Source organism: Octopus sinensis, linkage group LG7, assembly GCF_006345805.1.
Source record: "Octopus sinensis linkage group LG7, ASM634580v1, whole genome shotgun sequence".
NCBI classification, from domain to species: domain Eukaryota; kingdom Metazoa; phylum Mollusca; class Cephalopoda; order Octopoda; family Octopodidae; genus Octopus; species Octopus sinensis.
In genome coordinates, this window is record NC_043003.1 from 6,985,293 (window position 1) to 7,002,946 (window position 17,654).

Consider the following 17,654-nt stretch of genomic DNA (forward strand, 5'->3'; position numbering starts at 1 on the left):
GGCACGGAAGCCGGTTAGCCGCTCTGACTAACCATTAAATAGATTAAATAGATTCATTTATGGACAGTTAAATTCAAAGATATATTCATGGACTCTGAAGAAAGTTGCTTTATCAGAATGATAATGAAATATATAACTGAATTTATTTGAAGTTGATGATTTAAGTTCCAACCCCTTGCAATGTTTGTAAAGAAGGGAGATGTAATGGAAGTGGCATCATAATCACGTGTTGTATGACGTAACAAATACACATAGTAATGGCTGCGCCCTGTGTCAACATCTGCTGGGTGGTAAAAATGCTTTGAGCTGATGACAGGAGGTACTTATAATGGATACAGACCAAGAAAGATTCAGTGAGCTCTGATTTAAAGATGCAAACTGGCAGAACCGTTAGCACACCGGGCGAAGTGCGTAGCCGTATTTCGTCTGCCATTACGTTCTGAGTTCAAATTCCACCGAGGTCGACTTTGCCTTTCATCCTTTCGGGGTCGATAAATTAAGTACCAGTTATGCACTGGGGTCGATGTAATCAACTTAATCCGTTTGTTTGTCCTTGTTTGTCCGCTCTGTGTTTAGCCCCTTGTGGGTGAAACAGAAACAGATTTAAAGATGGCGGAGCTTTAGAAATAATATAAAACAAAGTTCAACAAGAATGGCGCTACATCATATTGTAATTCTATGTCAGAATGAAAAATAAAAAAATACATATTTTATTCCATCTCAATGACCAGTTGTCATATCTTTATTTTTCCATCACATTGGTGTGATCTCCCATCTGTGTGGATACGTCTGTGGGAAAATAAATAACGTTTCTGAGAGAAGGTTTTATTGCATATATCGCAGTTATATGGTTTCTTTCTTGTGTGGATATGTTTGTGGGTAATGGAAATGGTTTTCTGAGAGAATGTTTTACCACAGATATCGCAATGGTAAGGTTTGTCACCAGTGTGAAGACGTTTGTGATTAATTAAATTATGGTTGTGGGAAAATGTTTTAGCACAGATATTACAGCGATATGGTTTCTCCCCTGTGTGGGTACGTTTGTGGCAAGACAAACTACCATTTTGGGAAAATGCTTTGCCACAAGTCTCACAGTGGTATGGTTTCTCACCTGTATGGATACGTATGTGGGATGATAAATTACCACTCAGAGAGAATGTTTTACCACAAATATTACAGTGATATGGTTTCTCTCCCGTGTGGATATATTTGTGGAGAGATAAATTGCTATTTTGAGAGAATTTTTTACCACAGATATCACAGCGGTATGGTCTTTCTCCAGTGTGAACACGTTTGTGAGCAGTTGAACTACTTTCAGAGAATGTTTTACCACAGATACCACAGTGATATACTTTCTTTCCTGTATGAATAAGCTTGTGCTGAAATAAGGAACGGCTCATAGTGAATTGTTTGCCACAGTTTTCACAGTTGTAGAGTTTAGAATCTGAGTGAATAAATTTATGTTAAATTAAATTCTTCCTTGTTGTGAATAACTTCCCACATATATCGCAATGGTGTGATTCCTCTTCTGTTTTTTTCTTGTGTCTAGATAGATGAAATATTATTTTCTAGCTCTGCCTTATCATCCATAAGTGTCTCCTTTAAATCCATATATATGATGGTCTTTGTTAAAATCTGAAAATATTTTGGCTTTTAAGAAAAGCTTAGGATAGAATTTTGTAATTAATGATGAGTCTAGCAGATCTTTTTAAGAAAATAACTTCAAGACAGGTAAAACATCATAATAAATAATCTCTGAATCTACACTTGCAGTTAATATGAGAATTATTGTAAATAATCTCAATTCTGAGGAAATATCTCCCATTCATTCATCCAAGTGTTGTAGAGAAAGACTGACATCAGTTTGATGAAGTTATTTTTGGTCTTCAAAAGTTGATAAATATGTTGAACATCTTCAGCGATATAGTTTTATCTCAATGTCGTCAGATAACCTGAAATAAAAAAAAAACAAGGGACAATCAAGATTTAAGATGAAGATTATTGAAGAGAAGATATTTGGATCACAGATGTTGAAAGTTAGAATATGTTTACAGAGAGGAGACACTTTGATATATAGATGTGGCAGAAGTAGATAAAGAGGGCTATGGGTATGGGTCTTGGAATGAAAACTTTCATCAATGACCACTAGTCAATATGTCTTAGTCTATGGAATCATCATCATCATCATCATCATCGTTTAATGTCCGCTTTCCGTGCTAGCATGGGTTGGACGGATCGACCGGGGTCTGGGAAGCCAGGAGGCTGCACCAGGCTCCAGTCTGATCTGGCAGTGTTTCTACAGCTGGATGCCCTTCCTAACGCCAACCACTCCGTGAGTGTAGTGGGTGCTTTTTACATGCCACCCGCACAGGTACCAGGGGAGGCTGGCAGCGGCCATGATCGGTTGGTGCTTTTTACGTGAATGTCTTAAAATTATCCTGTTTCTCACCTGATTCAACAAAAACAAAAAATACACAACTGCACCACGGTAGATATTCATTGCCATCAGTACATTTCTTCAACCAAGTAAGAATCATTCCACCTTATCATCATCGGTTTAGCGTCCGCTTTCCATGCTGGCATGGGTTGGACGGTGCAACTGGGGTCTGGGAAGCCAGGACGCTGCACCAGGCCCAGTCTGAGCTGGCAATGTTTCTACGGCTAGATGCCCTTCCTAATGCCAACCACTCCGAGAGTGTAGTGGGTGCTTTTTACGTGCCTCAAATTTTTCTTTGTATGCTCAAAATACTAATATGAAGGAGAATGCCTGTGAGCTGTCAAATTACACAGAAAACTCGATTTTACACCATATTAATTGAATAGTTTGGTTAAACACAATGATGCTTTGGCAGCACAAAAGATGACAGCATATAAGACTGATAATGTCAAGAGCATAGCTATACACAAAGTAAAACTAAGGCCCAATATTGTTCCACAACTACTGGGGGAGACCAGTTTCAAAAACTCCATCCATTCGACCAAAATTGAACTTTTGCTAAGTATGAAGTTTCTATTTCAGTTATTGATCTAGAATAATCTCTATTAAAATAACCGTATGTCAGGGTCCATCTAGACCACTCATCACTGCCATTTTTATTTCTTTTTCTGGCTCCACTCCCTCTATATCATCATCATCATTATCATCATCATCGTTTAGCGTCCGCTTTCCATGCTAGCATGGGTTGGACGGTTGAACTGGGGTCTGGGAAGCCAGGAGGCTGCACCAGGCTCCAGTCTGATCTGGCAGTGTTTCTACAGCTGGATGCCCTTCCTAACGCCAACCACTCCGTGAGTGTAGTGGATGCTTTTTATGTGCCACCCGCACAGGTGCCAGACGGAGCTGGCAAACGGCCACGGACGGATGGTGCATAAAATAATAATGAAATTATTGTATATGGTGCTCAGGTGCACCACAACTTGTCAGAAAGTGCATATAAAGTATATGCAGTAATGTAGAAATGTCTGGAAAGCGAACAATGTATGAGTTAGATACAATTCTTGCGTGTGTATGGAGAGGAGAAAATCAGGTGTAGTGTTGGCGAATCTCAGGAAGCATGGAAGTTTTGAAGGATGCAGTGCTCCGACAACTAACAACTGATGCCGGCAGTTTGTTCCATGCTTCAGCAACTCTCAGCGTGAAAAAATGTTTCCTGAAGTCATGGGAGCTGTGCTGTTTTCTTACTTTGTAAATATGTCCACGGGTGTTAGATGGGTGGAGTTTGAAAAGGTGCTCAGAGTTATTGTTTGTAAGATGGTTAATAATTTTATGGGTGTCTGCCAAGTCAGCTGCCAAACGTTGGAGTTTCGATGTATTCATGCCCAGGGAAGTAAGGCATTTAGAATATGGCAAATGCCTGATGGAGGGTATTCTCTTGGTTGCACGTCGCTGAATGGCTTCCAGACGATTAATATCCTGGGCAAGATAAGGGTTCCAGACCAGTGATGCAAATTCCGGGTGAGGTCGTACCATAGCTATATAGGGATATTTTTAATGAAATTTTCTACATTTATGTGTTATATTATGTAGATTCCGAATATACAAATGTTTTGAGGAAAGTGTTTTAGGAGGGAGTGGGGGAATTTCGTCTTAACTTTCAAGAAAATGGATATATTTTAATGAAATCCTCTACAAATATACATCGGGCTATGTAGATTCCCAGGACATAGGAATTTGGTGGGAAAACAATTGGAGGTTATGTTTGAGAATCGTTCCCCCCTCAGGGGCGTTTCGGCAATAGTCGTCCATATTTTTCTCCGTTTGGTGCGTTTGTACATCCGTAGATTTCTACACACATACGTAATTAAAAATGTTCAAACGGGGAATTATTTAATTCAGCATCATGTTTACTACAGAGATTATGTAACAAATTATACTTTACAAGGTGATCAAAATTTTGCCCTGGTGATCTTTCGATTTTATATCGAAATTTTCCCCTTTTTGCCCTTTACACTTCTATATTTAACTGTGCGTATATATTCCTTATTTTTGCTTCTGCCTTTCTATTAGAAACGTTTACCTGGGAATTTACTTAAAGTGAAAAAAATTGTATGCAACAGATAAGTCGTCTTAATAGCATATTTCTGTATACCAGACCGTTAGCTGTTATTTTTAGCATAACGAGTATTTTGGTGCCTTCAGTAGAAATCTACGGATGCACAAACGCACGAAACGGAGAAAATGAAACAAATATGGACTAGTGCCGAAACACCCCTGAGTGGGGAACAATTCTCAAAAATAACCCCCAATTGTTTTTCCCCAAAAATTCATATGCCGTCGGAATCTACATAGTCCGAGGTATATTTGTAGAGAATTTCATTTAAAACTATCCATTTTCTTGAAAGTTAAGGCGAATTGAAGTGGACTCCGGTGAATTTTCCGAAATTCCCCCACTCCCGCCAAAAATACTTTTCCCGAAACATTTTGTATATTCTGGATTCCCCGGGCAGAAGTCTTTCCTATTCGGAATCTACATGATATAACACATAATTGTAGAAAATTTCATTAAAAAATATCCCTTTTTCTGAAAGTTATGATCATCCAAAGTCGGTGGGGTGGGGCATAAATCTGTAGTAATGCCTGCTAATGTTTATGGTTGTATTTTCTTTTGCGTTTTGCCAGGACAGGAATATTGTAGTTGTAAAACAGAAAGTAGAGATATAAAATATAATAGCAGAGATGTACTTGCATAGCAAGTGACGTGATCTGAGTTCGTGTGCTGGAACGAAAACAATTGCAGCGTGGAAGGTGTTTGTAAGCCATTTAAGAAACACGCAAAAACCGTTAGATTCACTTCAACATTTAAATTTAAATTGTCAAAATGTTTTGGTCGCTTTGAGACCGCGACCTGTTGTTCACTGGCAAAGCTTCGTGCTGCATAATATAATTATAGATTGTGCATAAAAGAAACGTGTAAGATGTCTTTAAACGACGGCTACTTACATATGAATGAAGTTTAAAAGATGAAAGGAGAGATGTAGGAAGATTTGACGAGGACATCGTTGATAAATTTCAACTAATTCTTACAGAATGTCTCTGTTATCTTTCGATTAATAATCTATTTAAGTTAATGACGCAGGGTAAAGATTTCAATATACCGCCCTTGTTTACACAGAGAGAGAGAAATAGATGTTGGTTATATACCGGAAGTGAAACTCGTTGTATGAGGGGGGGTGATCTGTACTAACTCCCGATTTGTAGCGGGGTCTTTTCGCTTTGACCGACAGATTTTTAAAATAATTTCTTTGTAACTAAATACTTTTAAACTTCGTATACTGGTAGAATGTGTCACATAAAACATCTTTTTCTCTTGGTTTTCTTGAGAAAATTCTGTAGTTTGTAAGCTATTTGGTGTTTAATTTTTTGCATTTCGGCAATTTCAACCAATCAATGACGTCTATTGAGGTGAATACAATTTCTCCGGTTCTTTGTCAACAACATTTTCTGATGGTGTCATATCAATTTCTAGTAAGTCTAGTACTTATTCTATCGGCCTCTTTTGCCGAACCGCTATGTTATGGGGACGTAAACACACCACCATCGGTTGTCAAGCGATGTTGGGGGGACAAACACAGACACACATACATATATATATACGACGGGCTTCTTTCAGTTTCCGTCTACCAAATGAACTCACAAGGCTTTGATCAGCCCGAGGCTATAGTAGAAGACACTTGCCCAAGGTGCCACACAGTGGGACTGAACCCAGAACCATGTGGTTCGTAAGCAAGCTACTTACCACACAACCATTCCTACACCTTTCATTATCATTATCGTCATTTAATGTCTGTTGTCCATGCTGGCATGGGTTGGACAGTCTAACCAAGGCTGGCAAGCTGAGGGGCTGCACCAAACTCCAGTCTGATTTGGCATGGTTTTCTACAGCTGGATGCCCTTCCTAATGCCAACCACTCTAAGAGTGTGATGGGTGCTTTTATATGCCACCAGCATGGGTGCCAATTGCATGGCACCAGTATTTGTCACGACTATGGTTTCACTTGGTTTGATGGGTCTTCTCAAGCACAACATTCTGCTGAAGGTCTCGGTCATTTGTCATTGCTTCTGTGAGGGCCAACACTCGAAATATATTTTAAATATAAGCTAATGCAGTGAATAAAGCATTTGAAAATACAATCTTTTAGCATTTATTTGCATACAAATAAATGCGCAGGAGTGGCTGTGTGGTAAGTAGCTTGTTTACCAACCACATGGTTTCGGGTTCAGTCCTACTGCATGGCACCTTGGGCAAGTGTCTTCTACTATGGCCTCGGGCCGACCAGTGGATTTGGTAGACAGAAACTGAAAGAAGCCCGTCGTATATATGTATATATATATGCGTGTGTGTGTTTGTGTGTCTGTGTTTGTCCCCCTAGCATTGCTTGACAACCGATGCTGGTGTGTTTATGTCCCCGTTACTTAGCGGTTCAGCAAAAGAAACCGATAGAATAAGTACTGGGCTTATAAAAGAATAAGTCCCGGTGTCGAGTTGCTCAATTAAAGGCGGTGCTCCAGCATGGCCGCAGTCATGTGACTGAAACAAGTAAAAGAGTAAAAGAGTATACAAAAAATATATATATATACACACATATATATATATGAAATGATGCTCATGATTGCACGTTCAATACAGTTATAGAAATTAAAAAGTAAAAAGCCAAAGCAGTCCTGAATGGCTGCCTGGTACTTCTAGTATTAAATGATGATGATGAATATCATCTTTACTTCTGCTCCTAACCAACAAACAGACACATTAAATCAAACCTGTTCCAGACTACTCACAACACCCTAACATACTATGCAACACTTAAACCCTATGATCCCTTCAAACTAATTAATTAGTCAGGGCTTGGCTCGTTTTATGGTAACCATATCTGGCAGCAAATGTGCTTCATACTTCACTGATCCTGGACATACAGAGGTGCTGCTGAGACCATCTTCCAAAGCAGATCCTTTAGACAATCCAAGCCCAACTGGTTCACATGTAGCAGTACTGTGACAGCACAAACATATTTCCAGTTTTTCTTTGCCCATCTCTTCACTTTTATGACACTGTTCCACCAACACATCACGGGTCTTGCTGGAACTTTGCACCAACCAGATTTGGTCCATTGCTCTCAGCAAGTTGTCCCTACGCCGCATCTTTCGTGTCCGATAGCATCACTTTGTCTCCAACAATTCGGTGCGACACCAGTACAGAATCACCTCCCTCTGACAAGTCATCCTAACGAGACGTCTGCGTTGGCTGGGTCATGCCCTCCATCGTCAACCAGGAGAATTCATCTACAAAGCAATTGCCCCAGCTCCCCTTCAGGGTTAGCAAAAATGATGTGGTGGACAACGAAAAACCTGGCTGATGACAGTCAAGGCTGATCTGGGACCCAACCTAGGTCCCCATGTCTACGGCATTCACCACTGGAATAGGGAGTGGTTGGAGATCACACGGTCATCAGCCTCAAATCACCAGGCCTGGTCAGTGTTTGTGAGAGATGAAGCCAGCTTAACCCACTCCAGGTGAATGCTGTCTCAAAAAGAAAACATGACCTACAATAACTGGAAAATTCACCCACATCTACCACTTAGATGCCTTTTACTTGCATTTCCTGTATTATAACCATCCGAAATGCAAACTATTCTATCTTATACCTATCTAAATAAATTCCTCCCCTTCTCAAATTTCAACTAGTTCTTCTGTCCCTTACCAATTTTATGATGTTCTTCTATCCACCATTTTTCAACTAAGATAGTCTCATTAGTGGTATTCTCACAGAGAAGACTTTACAGGAGTTTATGCAGGTCATATGGTCACTGTTGATTCTTAGTGAGATGATTCACTTAACAGTGAGCTGTTGGAACCTGGGTGGATTGCTTGCTGAGCTGTGTACGTGGAGATGTTGACATTAGGACAATGGCAACGACAGAGATGGTGGTTGCCAAATGCTGTTGGACAAAATTGGTGAGCCTCAACATAGCTGCTGTGGTAGCATGTTGTCTGGCGTTGTCACTGGAACTGGCTGTGTCTACGTGGTCAGTGGCTTGACCTTAAAAGGTCGGGAACTAAAGACATGTATGGAGGAAACATCTGGGTTTTTACAGGAAGTAGTAGGCTCGAAATAGGCTTTGAAAAAGGTTGTTCATGTGATGCTATCTAAGGTCTCTGATTGGCTGTCCATGGTCAGTTGGCACAACTGAGGAGGAGACAAATTGTGCCAATACCAACCAATCAGAGTAGTGGACACAACAGGATATAAATAGCAGCCAAGGGCCAGTTGGTCCCTGCTACGTTTGAATGTATATATAGAGTGTATGTTACAGAGGGATCCATTATCCTAGCTGACAGAAGTGTGATAGATAAAACAATTAAGGATATGAGAGTAGGGAAAAACCTTTGGTCTATCAAGAATTACCACTGAGATGTTCAGAATAACTTGCATAGCAGGATACAACCTAGTTACCTGTGTAGTTAATCAAGGTGTACAGGAAAGTGCCATACCACTTCTGGTTCATAGAAACACTCACTGTTTTCTTTTTGAATGTTATAACTGCTATAGCAATGACCTCTTAACTGTCTGGTTGGATATCTCAATCTTTCACCAGTCCTGCTTTCTCAGAATGACCCTTCTGGAATTACCTTTCTGGCAATATTTTTCCTGCATATATTGATTTGCAGATCTATGAACCTCACCAGTCTTACAGGGACTACACCAACTATGTTCTTTCCCTGCTTTTTTCTTTTGACTAAATAATAGTTTTTTTTTTTTTAAAGTAAATACAGAAGCAGGTGTGGCTGTGTATGCAGGTATGGCTTTGTGTATGCAGGTATGGCTTTGCAACCATGTGGTTCTGGGTTCTATCCAACTGCATAGCACCTTAGGCGAGTGCCTTCTACTATAGCACCAGGCTGACCAGTGCATTGTGAGTGATTTGGTAGAAGGAAACTGAAAGGAGCCCATTGAATGTATATACATGTATGTATGCACACGTGTGTGTGTGAGTTACTTACTTTCTCCTCACCTTACCTTGATGCCAAGTAATGGTTGTAAGTGAATCTGACTGTTATGCAAGCATTTGTTCCTTACTTGGAAACAGGTAAGGATCGGCATCAGGAAGGGCATCTGGTCATAGAAAATCTGCTTCAGCAGATTCCATACAACCCGTACAAGCATGGAAAAGTGGCCATTAAAAGACAGTAATGGTGAGAAACAATGGTGTCAATTTGCAGATTTAGGAATCGCACTGATCTTAGAAGAACCTGGACAATCATATTCTTTACTATTTTTCGCTGTGATTAGAATAGGAAAATGAATATAAAATAAATCCAATGAGAAACTGTGATATGTATTAACTATACTTTGGTAAGGCATATGGCTCAGTGGTTAGAGTGTTGAGCACACAATCATGAGATAGTGAGTTCAATTCCTGGACCGGGATGTGTTTTGTGTTCTTGAGCTGTATAAATGAGTTGCAACGTCACTGGAACCAAGCTGTATTGGCCTTTGCCTTTCCCTTGGATAACATTGGTGGCATGGAGTGAGGAGACTGGTATGCATGGGCAACTGCTGGTCATACAGAAATTATCTTGCCCAGACTTGTGCCTCAGAGGGGAACTTTCTTGGTGCAATCTCATGGTCAGTCATGACCGAAGGGGTCTTTTACCTTACTTTGGTAAATTGGCAAATGGCTAAATAGCTTGCAATAATCTCTCTATATATATAAACGGCAAAATGTCTGTCTGTGTGCGTGTCCTTTACACAAATCCATAATTTTTCAGTTAGAGGGCTCCCACTTTCTATGGTCATTCAAAACCGTCCAAGGGTGGTCGTGCACATCTTTACATTTCCCCAGTCACCCTGCAAAGCCATTAAAAAATCAATAGAAGTGACTTTTTTGTGAATTTTTTTTCCAAAACCCAATCAAAATGCCCAAAACTTGATACACCAATTGTATGCCAGCTAACTGTATGCGACTGGTCGGAGATTTGGACAGTACTTGCATGTATGTGTGCACGCAGCTGTATGTGGATATAATTTGATCATTTTCATTGTCTAAATCATTTTCCAAGATAACATGTGTTAGCTTAAAAATTTAAATATCTGCATGATTGTAGAAGGAATTACTTTATAGCAGAATAATTTGTTCTGATGTGAATCATTCAACCATTCACCTATGAATTAAGTTTGACTCTGGTTTACTTTTTTTTAATTTTTTAAATTAACTTACCTGTGAAAAATAAAGTACAAAGCCATGAAAGATTTGAGCCTTTAAGCTGATTTCACAAATACATTTTATCTTTCTAAATTCACAAATACTTCTACACCTGTAATCTAAGTTTATGTATCCTTCATTATTAAATATTATGCTAATCCCAATGTCTATGATTTAATCCTTTTTAAAATCAGTTACAGCCGATGAATCTCAAAATTATTGCAATAAGCCTTTCAAAGTCACATTTGTTGGGCTTTTGAAGAGAACAAAAATCTTTCTAATTCAAAGCAAAAGGAATACATTCTTAGATTTTAGAGCTTCAGAACTTTTCTTAAATTTCATAATTCCATTCCATTCTATTCTTGCCACCCACTATTCCTGGCAGCGGATCATGATCATGAGAACCTTTAGATGACTCCAATCATTGCATGGTCATTGTCAATCTATCTCTTATGGACAGAAAGAAAAAACTACCATCACCCACCTCCAAACTGCTTGCTGTGACTGGAGCTACTATTGTATTGGGTTACGGCACCCAAACTGACTTTTGTTTTACAAATCCCAAGACATCGATACCAACCTTTTTTCACATCTGCACTTCAATCTATGTTGTATTCAAAGACATCAGCCAAATCCCAAATGGCAGCTCATGAGAGATGCTATCTTTCTCAACTTTGCCAAAGTCTTTAATTCTGTGACACACAACGACTTTCTGCAATGAGTTTAAGGACTAATCTTTGTAAAAGGTTGAAGTCTTTCATTTTCAGACAAAGGGAGATAATCAAGCTCCTCCTAGGAATACTAGATGAGATGATAGCTGGAGTCCCATGGCGGTGGAGTGTAGTCAGATCCCTGTTGTTTGTTGAATAAATAAGCAAAATAAAGTCAGCTCGAAGCATGTTACTGAATTTGAAATACACAGGTGACCTTGTGCTGTGTCTTGATATAAAAGGGCAAGTTTGTATGCTGTAGATCTTTTCAGCAATTTCATGGACATACAACAGCAGTGGATTACTGACTGGCAACCCAAGCTGGCTGTTGATAAGTGCACCACTATATATTTTGGGAGGAAAATCTCAGAATTTACCAACTCCATCCACAGCACCAACCTTAAGAAGTCTGCAGGGGAACATGACTTCAGCATTATTGTCAACAATGATCTGTTTTGGATAACCCATGTATTTAAATTCATGAAAAAGTCAAAGTTATCTTAGCATCGTTTAATAAGGCTTTTGTCAGTCACTCAGCAGTTATCTATTTAAAGTTTTATATGGCTTGGCTGTGGTACATCCACATTTATAATTTACAGCCATGCTACATTGCTGTGAAACATGGGCCGTGACTGCTGAGGACATGCATACGCTCACAAAAAATGAAGCCAGTATGATCTGATGGATGTGTAACATCAGTGTGCATACTCGACAGAGTGTAAGTACCTTGGGAAAAAAGTTGGACCTGAGAAGCATTAGATGTGGTGTGCAAGAGAGACGACTGCGCTGGTATGGTCATGTGGCAAGAATGGATGAGGATAACTGCGTGAAAAAGTTCCACACCCTAGCGGTTGAGGGAACCCGTGGAAGAGGTTGACCCAGGAAGACCTGGGACGAAGTGGTGAAGCACGATCTCACCGAGGCAATGACCAGTGACTGAGAATTTTGGAAATATACTGTGCTTGAGAAGACCCGGCAAGCCAAGTGAAACTTTATCAGATCAGATTGGAGCCTGGTGTAGCCATCTGGTTCGCCAGTCCTCAGTCAAATCGTCCAACCCATGCTAGCATGGAAAGCGGACGTTAACCGATGATGGTGATGATGATGATGATGAAGATCTCCATTTTAGAATACTGGTAAACTAGAAGCTGTCCAGGGATGTGCAACCAGATGGATATTTGCAGTCAGTCTTTTACCATATCTTGAATGTCTTGCTTCGCTGGTCACTGGTCAACACACTAAAGCTTCAATGTCCATCAACCATCACGATAGAAACCCACAGCATTATATGCCATCTTTCCAACAACATCTTTGGCCACCTTTTTCAATTCATTATCCCAAACACTCAACAACATGCTTATAAAACCAAAAGAAAACAGCATGGCACCGATGAGTTTTAGAAACATTTTTCACATTCACAGTTGTCAAAGTTATTCACCACAACAGAACTGAGATTCTAAAACAAAGGTGCCACAGAAAAAGAATTGGTGTGGGTGCTGGTAAAAATTACCCAGTACACTCTGTAAAGTGGTTGGCATTAGGAAGGGCATCCAGCTGTAGAAAACAAACCAAAACAGACAACCGGTACCTGGTGTGGCCCCTGGCCTTACCAGTTCCTGCCAAGCTGTCCAACTCATGCCAGCATGGAAAACAGACGTTAAATGATGATAATGGTGATGGAATGAGGTACCATTGTCAGTTGTTAACCATCAGGACACTGCAACCTACAAAAATTCTATGCTTCCCAAAATTCACCAACACTACTTCCTGATATGCCCATCCACCCTTTCATCTCCTTTATGACTCTTTTCATGTTCACTTTTCTCTATTAGTATTTTATTCTGAGTTCTGTGAATGCACTTTTCACTGTTATTGCTATCTCATCATGTTATTTCCTTAATAGGCATGTGATGATCTCTTAACCTTACTTGAGTCATTTGAACATTTAATAAAAACATGAAACAAGGTGGTGAGCTGGCAGAATCGTTAGTACATCGGGCGAAATGCTTTGCAGTATTTCGTCCTTCTTACATTCTGTGTTCAAATTCTGCCGAGGTCGACTTTGCCTTTCATCCTCTCGGGTTCAATAAATTAAGTACCAGTTGTGAACTGGGGTCAATGTAATCAACTGGCCCTCTCTCCAGAAAATTTCAGGCCTTGTATCTAGAGTAGAAAAGAATAAAGTCATGAAACTACATCTAAGTTTCTCCATCCATGAGACAAGTATTGAGCAGATATATATACATACATGATTATCTATATATATATTTTGTATATTTATTAGTTAAGTCAAGGGAATAAAAAGAGGTGAAGGGCTGTGATGAGGGGCAGTACCCATAACCTTTACAGACCCTCCAAAAGTGACTGGTGTAGATATTTAAATTCATCGGGCAATGCTTGCAGGAACAACAGAAGTGCAGAGGGAATTCCAAGGATTGTAGTTGTGAGAAGGTAAGACTGGACAAGGTATTCGCTGCTGGGTCAGAGAGATGAGAGACATTGTGGAAGACAGCAAAAGAAGTGAGTTAAGGCCAGAGGGGGAAAAGCTAGTTCAGAAGAACTGAGATTACTCTTTACTCTTTTACTTGTTTCAGTCATTTAACTGCGGCCATGCTGGAGCACCGCCTTTAGTCGAGCAAATTGACCCCGGGACTTATAGCAAATGTTGAGCAAATGTTGAGAATTTAATAAAAGCAGCAAAGAGAGGAAATCAAACATCTGGGATTCTAAAACATTGGTAATTCCTTGTTGATCAGTGGACTGGCCCCTTTGTGTGGAGGTCTTCTAATATACGTACAGCAACATTACCAACATATAAATGGGAACTGTTTTGAAACATGAGTCTCACTTGGGCTTTGTTGAGGGTAAGCAACTGCTAAAGTCAAAAGTATTTCCTGTCCTCAAAGAGACAAACATGGTCTTTGTAATATATTAATAATCGTTTTGGGAGATACAATATATGTTTTTGTTTAAAGAAAGAAAACGGTCATTAATGTTTGATTTTGATGTACTTAAGGGTTTTTAACACAAACTGAATGGGATTTTTTTCTGTTTCAGTCCTGCTTTTATTTGAGAAAACAGGAAAACTCCACTTTAATGACATTAGAAAAAAAACCAAACTAACAAACAATAAAACAATCACAATTCTATATTTCTGAGATTCGTTTGTTCTTTCTTTAATTCTTGAACTTGTTTCGGTCATTTGACTGTGGCCATGCTGGAGCACTGCCTTTAGTCGAACAAATCGACCCTGGGACTTATTCTTTGTAGGCCTAGTACTTATTCTATCAGTTTCTTTTGTTGAACGGCTAAGTTACAGGGATGTAAACACACCAACATTGGTTGTCAAACGATGGTAGGGGGATAAATACAGACCCACAAACACATACATACACACACACACACACACATGTATGATAAGGTGGCAAGCTGGCAGAAATATTAGCACACCGGGTGAAATGCTTAGCGTTATTTCGTCTGCCGCTACGTTCTGAGTTCAAATTCCGCCAAGGTCAACTTTGCCTTTCATCCTTTCGTGGTTGATATATTAAGTACCAGTTATGCAATAACTGTAATCGACTTAATCCGTTTGTCCCCTCTATGTTTAGCCCCTTGTGGGTAATAAAGAGAGATTCTAAATGAAAAAAAATAATAAATAAAAGTTATTGTAGGGAAAGAGATTATTCAACTTATTTTGAAATAGTGTATACCACTCTCTCTCCTTTATAAATTTTCCCTAAATTCCATTACAGGAACTCCGTCTTATCGAAATCCAAATTTTTAAAAAATGAAATACAAGGGTTTCTCAGGCACCCTTTAGAAAATACTAGCAGTATTGCCTAGCATTGCTCGGGTTTGTTTTCTTTTCGACCCTTTAGGATTGGAATTTTTGAAAAGTAAAAATTTTGCATTATGTAGCTTGTTATTCTCTTTAAGTGAACATTTTTTCTGGTTGAAATATACCAAAAAATGGCAGCACAGCAGTCAAAAAATCGTAAAAAATAGGGATTTTCATAGAAAAAAAGCACCTTTTTGATGTAAATAATTTTTGGTGTTAACATTGTTCGGTTTGAATTTTTTCTTCTACAGAAGGAAGAGCAAGCCTTCTTCTATCATACTCTCAATTTTGGTCAACTTGCGCCGCAGGGTCTCGGAGGAGATAGTGTTAGTTGAAGGCTACCAAACCTGCCATACACAGACAACTTCAGCTTTATATATATATTACATTATTGCCCACAAGGAGCTAAACACAGAGGAGACAAACAAGGACAGACAAAGGGATTAATTCGATTACATCGACCCCAGTGCGTAACTGGTACTTAATTTATCGACCCCGAAAGGATGAAAGGCAAAGTCGACCTCGGTGGAATTTGAACTCAGAACATAAAGACAGACAAAATACCTATTTCTTTACTACCCACAAGGGGCTAAACACAGAGAGGACAAACAAGGACAAACAAACGGATTAAGTCGATTACATCGATCCAAGTGCGTAACTGGTACTTAATTTATCGACCCCGAAAGGATGAAAGGCAAAGTCGACTTCGGCGGGATTTGAACTCAGAACGTCGCGGCAGACGAAATACCACTAAGCATTTCGCCCGGCGTGCAAACGTTTCTGCCAGATCGCCGCCTTTTCAGTTTCATATCTATATATATAAAACTGCAGTTGTGTGAGTGTCTGTCCCCTTCGATTTAGATTCCTAACTACTCCCACATTTTGCGGTGCAGTTTAACCAAATTCGGGTATCTTATAGTCGTGATTCATATCGAGCCCGTCTGGCTATTAGCGCGCGTCTACGATGAGTCTACGATTTTAAAAATAATTTAACATCATTTTTTATTCCATTTTAATGCATAATTTTTCGTCTGTCGATGGCGGCGGAGTTGGCGTCCATGGTCACACCTGCACCTGTTTGCTTCTCCCCCTTCTTCCCTCCCTCGTGAAGCTGTGGGGAAGGGAGTGTAAGGAAATCAACGTCGTAAAGCGTTGTCAAGGAGACCAGCGTTCTTTTAGAACAACGACTTCATGGCTTGAAGACACCAAAACAGAAATGGCTAAGAAAGCCCGAATTGGCAGCTATAAGGGAAGTAACTCTCTAAAAATGCTTATATAGTTATTTCCCTTACAAACCCGAGCAACGCCGGGCGATACTGCTAGTATGTATATATATATATATATATATAGAGAGAGAGATTTCATGAACTTAAAGGTTTTGCTTTTGAGTTGTTTCCCTTCGCCTTTTGGTGCTTTTAAGCATTTCATGTATTTACAACTATAATCGCTGTTGTCTGAGAGATTTTCTCTGATGTACACCGTTAGTAATCTGAATTACAACTGCTCTGGAAATCCATGCAGAAGCAGCTCATGTCTCACTGAGCCAAAGCATTATGAACTAATGGATATGAAAACTGTCAATTTATACCTTTAGATCTACATATATATACTTGCATCTGTACCCTCTTGCAGAACATTGTAGTAAATACAAAGAAGATTTACAAAGACATTTAAGTTAGAAACAAACCCGCAGCAACCAAACAACACCCATAACAAAACCAATCTATTTGTCAGCTTTCAGAAGCTTTAAGTGGGAGTCGTTGTATTTCCATCGCAGATTCCTTAATTGCTCTTTTTTTTTTTTTTAGTTAATTAATTTTCTGCTGATGTCGTGGTTCGTTTCGATCTAATTCTTCTTCTTTTGCCAGTCTCTTCCATCTCTGCTCTGCATTTTGTTTTGTTCCTTGATTTTTACGTCATTGCTCCAATGTCTGTTGACAGTGAGCTCCAAGAAATGGAAGGAAAACTCTTACAGCTCTTAGAATCGGGTTCTGATGATGAACAGATTTTGAATGTGCTCGAACAATTCAATACTCAAGTGAGTCTCTCTTTCTTTCTCTCTTATTTTATTCTATTTCATTTCATTTTATTTCATTTTCTTTTATTCTTTCTTTCGTTTATTCCTTACTTTCCGTTATTTTTTTTTTCTGTTATTTATTTCATGACAGTCAAGTAAATAACAAGTGTCTGCATTGTTTTGAGACAAGGTCATTGCCAAGTGTCATATATATATATATATTATATATATATATATATTATATATATATATATATGTATGTATGTATGTAACATACATACATATATATGTGTGTGTGTGTGTATACGTACGTGTGTACATGTATGCACACATGAGTGCATATATATATATATATATGCACACACGTACGTATACACACACACACTCATT

The 17,654-nt window shown here is 39.2% G+C and overlaps 2 protein-coding genes across 2 annotated transcripts in view; one reads left to right on the forward strand and one right to left on the reverse strand.

The window, feature by feature from the left end:
* Positions 1–716: 716 nt before the first annotated feature.
* On the reverse strand, positions 717–5,604 carry LOC115213956 (zinc finger protein 2 homolog). The gene is made up of 2 exons (XM_036504384.1): positions 5,441–5,604; positions 717–1,952 (listed from the first exon to the last, which is right to left on the reverse strand). The coding sequence occupies exon 2, from the start codon at positions 1,398–1,400 to the stop codon at positions 735–737; it is 666 nt and encodes a 221-aa protein (XP_036360277.1). The 5' UTR covers positions 1,401–1,952; positions 5,441–5,604; the 3' UTR covers positions 717–734.
* An 11,092-nt stretch (positions 5,605–16,696) lies between these two features.
* The window catches only part of LOC115214071 (synembryn-A-like), a 41,623-nt gene continuing 40,665 nt past the window's right edge, over positions 16,697–17,654 (forward strand). The window contains exon 1 of the mRNA XM_029783117.2: positions 16,697–17,285. Coding sequence (XP_029638977.1) covers positions 17,175–17,285 — 111 coding nt within the window. The 5' untranslated portion in view covers positions 16,697–17,174. The remainder of the gene's footprint in view (positions 17,286–17,654) is intronic.

Bases quoted from the DNA above. Each gene is read 5' to 3' on its own strand.
- LOC115213956 (XM_036504384.1), bottom strand. From the start codon at position 1,400: ATGAGCCGTTCCTTATTTCAGCACAAGCTTATTCATACAGGAAAGAAA.